This window comes from Trichechus manatus, unplaced genomic scaffold, assembly GCF_000243295.1.
Source record: "Trichechus manatus latirostris isolate Lorelei unplaced genomic scaffold, TriManLat1.0 scaffold00139, whole genome shotgun sequence".
In the NCBI taxonomy this organism is placed as follows: domain Eukaryota; kingdom Metazoa; phylum Chordata; class Mammalia; order Sirenia; family Trichechidae; genus Trichechus; species Trichechus manatus.
Window position 1 is genome coordinate 4,087,469 of NW_004444075.1, and position 6,787 is coordinate 4,094,255.

The following is a 6,787-nucleotide window of genomic DNA, read 5'->3' on the forward strand; positions in this document are numbered from 1 at the left end:
CTGTTTCCAAATTTTTTTTTTGTATTATTATTTTTTAATGTCACTAGGCAAATTTACCAGATCCAAGCCTCGCAAGGGTTTTCATATCCCATAATGCAAACAGCAAAAGAACCAGCCACACTGTGGAGGAAGAATGTTTGCCCAGAGTCAGCCCAAACGGGCAGATTTAGGCTGCATCTTCCCTTCCCCCATGCCCTAGAAGGTCTAAATTTAGTTTACAGGATATATTGCAATGGCATTAACATGTTGCAAGAACAAGAATCAAGCAGAAGAGAAAAAAGATGCTTCAAGTGGTGGTGCGAGGTATTTTAATGCCATGGCAACTGTGATGCCTCCTCTATTATTTAATTCACTTCCTCAGGTCAGGTTATTCGGCCCTCTCTCCCCTGCACTTCCTGTTGCTGGAATCGGGTCAGCCTGAATGTGTGTGTCCTCTTCCCAACTGCAGTCATGTCTATTTCCAGGGGAAAGCATATTCTCCATCTCTTTCTTTGCTCCTGGACCTTTATTTGGTGCCCTTGATGTTCCTTGTTGCTCTTCTCTGTGCTCCACATGCAGTAAATGTTTCCCTTTCATCTACATCTCCTCCCCCACGCCCTTCTCCTCGCTGCTTCTCTCCCAACCCCTCCCTCTGGCGTCTGCAGTACTGTAGTCACTAACACAGTTAGCCACTTGATTAGTGACTCAGTGATTCAGAACCCAAGGACCTCAGTTCTCCTGAAATACCCATGTCTCTCTTCCCAGAGTCAAGATAAAGGTCCCTCCCCCTCAATGTCATTAAGTTGAGATGACTTGGGCTGCATACTGTCTGTCAGGGTTGCCCCGGCTTCTTCACCTTTCCTCTTTCTGTACATGCTGCTGGGCTCTTTGTGCTCTACTTAGCTTTTCTCCAGGAAAGGTAGACAGAGAAGGTTTGAGCTTAGAAATTAGGTAGCCCAGACTCCTCACTTACAGGTGGGAAAACTAAGGCCCAGAGAGCATAATTGGCTAGTTGCACAGCTAGTTCTTGGTGGAACCAAAATAGATAAGGTGAAAACTCAATCAAATTGGTGAGTTTGGTAGGACAAACTTGATAAGGAGTGAGCAGTGCCAAGATGACACTAGATAGTCATTTAAGAGTTCCTTCATCCATTCAGTTCTGTGTCAGAGGTGTGCAAGCCAAAGCCCAGACACCAGCTATCAAACCTCTGGGACACCTGGAAAGACCCCTAAGAAATCCAAAACCAAGCCAATTGCCATCGAGTCGATTCCACCTCATGCAACCACACATGTGTAAGAACAGAGCTGAGCTCCATAGGATTTTTTGGAAGTAGATCACCAGACCTTGCTTTGGAGGTGCCTCTGAGTAGACTCAAACCTTCAACCTTTCTGTTAGCAGCTAAGCACTTAACAGTTTGCACCCTTCGGGGACTCCAGAAACCAAACCAAACCCACTGTCGTCAAGTCAATTCCAACTCATAGCAACCCTATAGGACAGAGTAGAGCTGCCCCATAGGGTTTTCAAGGCTGTAATCTTTATGGAAGCAGACTGCCACATCTTTCTCCCACAGAGTGGCTGGGGTTCAAAACAAATCACTTTTGGTTAGCAACTGAGCACTTAACCACTGCATCACCAGGGCTCATATAGAGAGGCCACTGAAACTCCCTAATGATGAGGTCCTGGAGGCTTTTGCCTGCCAGGAACACGGAGACCCTTGAGCCTGCTCAGCCTCCTCCAGTCCCTACCAGCACAGCCAGATGAGGAGCCAGTAATAGCCAGTACTAGTGAATCCGGCAGGAGTTCAACATCCACTAGCTTTTTCGTGATTCACTTAGCATACATAGGGGTGAGCTGACAGAATTGTTTCCCCTGAATGTAGGAAGGCACATATCCAGCCTGCAAAAACATATTTATTGCAAGAGTTATATTAGTCTTGTAAGTAAGCGCCAGCCTTCTCCAAGGAAAGACACGGGTGGTAAAATGAAAGAAATCAGCTCAGTATTTTGACTGCTTGCTGTGGTGAAAGGACTTCTTTTCCCCACATATGCAGAGACAGGACACGTCTTTAGATGCACGGAAGCTAAGCCAGAGCAGCTTAGGAAAGTCATGGGAGCAAGCCTTGCTCCTAAGGCCTGTTGGATGTCCTTTTCTGCCTGGTAGGACTGTTCAGGAGCCCTGGTGGCGCAGTAGTTAAGAGCTCGGCTGCTAATCAAAAGGTCAGCAGTTCAAATCTACCAGCTGCTCCTTAGAAACTCTATGGGGCAGTTCTACTCTGTCCTATAGGGTTGCTATGAGTCATAACCAACTTGACGGCAACAGGTCTTGGTTTCTGATTTTAGGACTGTTCTGGTGCATTGGGATTTTCCAGAGTTAGAAGCTGAGCCACGCTGCTGCTGCTGCTGCACAGTGTTTGTGATTAAGAACTTTATTGATTTTCTAGCCCATGACCACATTGGTTGGGGATAGAGTACGACAGAGGGAAACGGTGGGAAGCCAAGTGGAAAGAGGGTTTATGAAATGAGCTCTCAGTGAAGAAAACTATGGGAAAGAATGTGATGGAAGCAGATTTGGGGCCCGTAGATGTGGGAAAGTAGAACAACTCACAAATGCCTTCAGGCTTGAGCTGCAACAAGCACTTTGCCAAAACACAGGAAGAGGATCCAGTCTGTGAGAGAGATTCACCACTGTTTATATAAACAATAAAATCATCACTGACAATCCTTAACCCTTGTCTTAGTCATCTAGTGCTGCTGTAACAGGAATGCCACAAATGGGTGCTTTTAACAAACAGAAATTTATTTTCTCACAGTTTAGGAGGCTAGAAGTCCGAATTCAAGGTGTCAGCTCTGTTGTTGTTGGCTCTGGAGGAAGGTCCTTGTCTCTTCTGAGCTTCTGCTCCTGGGTGATCCTCATGTGGGTTGGCATCTCTCTTCCCCTATCTCTGCTTACTTGCTGACTTGTTTTATCTCTCTTTATATCTTAAAACAGATTGACTCAAGATACACCCTACACTAATCCTGTCTCTTTATCATAATAAAGACAACCCATTCCCAAATGGATTTATAACCACAGGCATGGAGGTTAGGATTTACAACAAATATTTAAGGGGAACACAATTCAATCCATAACAGCCCTCATTCTATACCAGGTACTGTGTTGGGTCCTGAGGCTTTAAATAAGAATCTGTCAGTCTAGAGAAGGAGACTGAAAACATACACAAAATAACTTTTAAAAGTGCAAATGTATGTTAAGGAAGCCATAAAAACATGTTGCCTAAACTCTGGGCCCAGAGCCAGCAGCCGTGAATGGTGGGAGAGGGGAGATGGGACTGCGCCCCAGGTGCTGCTGGCTTCCCGTGCAGATCTGGTGAAGTTTTCACTCCTATCACTGCCCCCACCCACTTACAGGTCCAGAGGAGGTCTGCTTCAGAGATGGGGGCTGTGTGCACATTTCCAGGTGTCCCCGAGGTAACACGTGCAAAGGGAGCACTTGACAGTTTGGGTGTGCAGTGCAGGCTGGGAAAACTTCACAGCACCAAGGGGAGTTTTGAACATAACTTCTCTAAACATAAAGATAGGCGCAGGACACTTGTGACATGATTCTCTCTCTCTTTCTCATATACATGTGCACACACACAATCACCCACCAAGAACCTGCCTCTCTGTGGTTCCAACTGTGTGTTTGAGAGAAGATTTCTTCCAACCCACCTGTCTTAGTTATCTAGTGCTGCTATAACAGAAATACAAGTGGATGGCTTTAACAAAGAGAAGTTTATTTTCTCACAGTCTAGTAGGCTGGAAGTCCAAATTCAGGGTGTCATTTCCAGGGGAAGGCTTTCTCTCTCTGTTGGCTCGGGAGGAAGGTCCTTCTCATCAATCTTCCCCTGGACTAGGAGCTTCTCCACACAAGAACTCTGGGTCCAAAGGATGTACTCTGCTCCCAGTGCTGCTTTCTTGGTGGTATGGGGTCCCGCACTCTCTGCTCACTTCTCTTTCCTTTTATCTCTTGTAAGATAAGAGGTGGTGCAGGCCACACTCCAGGGAAAGTCCCTTTACATTGGATCAGGGATATGACCTGAGTAAGGGTGTTACATCCCACCCTAATCCTCTTTAACATAACTCAATCTTGCCTTATTAACCACAGGCAGAGATTATGGTTTACAATACATAGGAAAATTACATCAATCAGAAAATGGAGAATAACCACACAATACTGGGAATCATGGCCCAAACAAGTTGATACATATTTTTGGAGGACACAATTCAATCCATAACAACACCCTTCCTCTCTCCCTACCTTGACCCCCTTTGAATAAAGCAGTTAATTATTTTTGCTGCCTCCTTTAGCTTTCAGCATCTTTCTTGCCTCTGAAAATAAACTGCAAAGTGGGGAAGAAGATGGGTGTTTGGTGTGTTTTCATACATCACTATGATATGCAAGGGAGGAGGTGACATGTAAAAAGGGAAAATAAGAAAAAATACCATATAACTAAAAAATGAGGGACCAAGCTCAGTAAATGATTAAAAAAAATCACAAATAAAATTTTGTTTCTGTGGTTGTTTGAAAATGATATAACCAGAAGTGGCTCTTTTATCTTTCACTGCTGGAATACCTTCTCTGCATAGCCTTGGGGCCCAGTTACCTGTACTGGACGACTGATGGCGCAGTGGTTAAGAGCTTGGCTGCTAACCAAAAGGTCAACAGTTGGACTCCACCAGCTGCTCCTTGGAAACCCTATGAGGCAGTTCTACTCTGTCCTATAGGGTCACTATGAGTTGGAATCAACTCAACAACAACGAGTTTAAGCCAGAAGACTTCAGAGTGGTCTAGCCTAAGCTGAAGGACCTCAGAGTGATAGAGCTTAAGTCATAGGGGATCTTATAGCTTTGCAGCCTAAGCTTCTTAATTCCTGGAGGAGGAATTCAGGCTGACAGGGGTGGCCTCCTGCCCCTCTGAGGGAGAGCCTGCAACAGGACTCAAATCAAATCTCCTAACCCCTGGTTCAGGCCCTTCCCTGCCTTTCTAAAACAGCCAAAAGGTGCTGAAATTCCTGGCAGTGTATGGGGACGAACGTCCCTGGCATTGTTCTCCTCACGGAGGAAAAGCTGAATTAAAAAAAAAAAAAAAAAAAAAACCTGCAACCTGGCATTTAAGCACAGAGCTAAAAGCAAGGCGTGATCTCCTGGGTGCTAGAAGTACTTTAAAATCCTCAAAGTCTCATTCATTGTTCAGAAAACAAAATAGACCAACTTTCTTTGCTCCCTCCCCTCTTCCACTTCATCCCCTTCCACAGTGCAGTAGCTGTGCCTGGCAGACGCCCAGAACAGCACCCTGTAATTCCACGGTACATTGTGCACATTTGCATCCATTTAACCAGCTATTTACGGCCGCCCTTTACCGCCACCTGTAAGAGGCAGCGCCATAATGACACTGTCTAAGCGGCTGGGCCGGGAACCGGGTGCCCAGGGGTTTCTCCACTTGAAGACGCTCGAATCTGTGAAGTGGTTGGCACTTGAAGAAACAGGGAGACAGCGGGGAATATCACACACAGGGCGGGAGGCGAGAAAGGATGGCGCGCGCCAGACGGAGGGTCTTTCCTCCGTAGCTCCTTCAACCATCACCACATCGCGACTAAGAACTTTCAGGGCCCTCGGTGCGGCTTGCTTCCTGCCTGATAAGGAGCCCGCTGCCTTTTGGATTTAGTTAATTTCTGAACCACTCGACGCGCTCGGCAGTCCAGAGGAGGGTGTGACGAGGCGCCCTGGGGTGGGACTCACGGTCCGGCGGAATCGATCTACATGACACCCCCTCGAGTCCGGGAAACCGGCTCGCGGATGTCATGCGGGGCTGCGGGGACATCTGCGCTCCCGTGTGTGCTGCACTCGTGCAGCTCCGGGTGGCAAGCGGGGTGAAGTGGGGGCGAGAGGAAGTCGAGGAGCCAGAGCGTCAGAAACGCCTTCTCTGCGCTTCGGAGGCTGACCCGACGGGGGCTGGCTGGCACTGCAGGACGGACTTCCAAGTTGCCCCTAGAACACCTGGAGGTCGGGAGCTCAAAGCCCCCACAGGCGGCTAGCCAGTGGCCTCACGTGTCCGCGAGAAGCCCGCGACGCCCAGGACCGCATGGCGCGCTTAGAGCTCGCCAAGTCGCGCATAAGCCAAAGATAAACGCTAATGGGCCCGCGGGCTTGTTGGCTGGGACGCTGAGTTAGCGCGCACCCGGAGCGCCTTTCGTTTTAAGGAACCTTACTTCTGGGAAGGGACAGGGAACTGTCAATCAGCGAGGGAGGGAGCGCACCGGCGCTGGGTGATGTCAGCGGATCAGCTGCTCGATAACAAAGAAGGGGTATTACAGGAGAAAGTTGCAGCAGCGGCGGCGACCGCAGCGGCACCCGGGAGCCTCAGAGGCGAGGGGCTAGTGGGTGAAGGAAGGAAGGACGGCTGCTGCCTCAGCAGTTGAAGGCCAAGGAATTAGGAGGGCTCTAGGGGGAGGCAGGCAGTGCGAGCCAGCCCCGACTGCTCCTCCTCTTCCTCCTCCTCCTCCAAACTCGCAGGGCTGAGCCCCAGCGCTCGCTCAGCCGCCGGGAGCACCAAGAGGGACGGGAGGCAGCCGCGCGGCCCAGAGCCGGTCAGGGTCCCCAGCCGCCATGGATAGCGACGACGAGATGGTGGAGGAGGCAGTGGAAGGTACCAGCATTTCTTCGGGGCCGGGAAGGAGGCGCGGAGGGCTGGGAGCGCGGGAGGAGTGGCGGGCTGCGGCCGGCGTGGCACCGGGCCCCGCAGCCACCACTGTCCCCTAAGCGAGTGGCC

General features: G+C 49.3%; 1 protein-coding gene across 1 annotated transcript in view; it reads left to right on the forward strand.

Annotated features, from left to right (window-relative positions):
* The first annotated feature begins 5,968 nt into the window (after positions 1 to 5,968).
* Positions 5,969 to 6,787, forward strand: part of SETD7 (SET domain containing 7, histone lysine methyltransferase) — a 55,326-nt gene continuing 54,507 nt past the window's right edge. Inside the window, exon 1 of the mRNA XM_004385480.3 lies at positions 5,969 to 6,664. Within this exon, the coding sequence (XP_004385537.1) occupies positions 6,625 to 6,664 (40 nt within the window). The 5' untranslated portion in view covers positions 5,969 to 6,624. The remainder of the gene's footprint in view (positions 6,665 to 6,787) is intronic.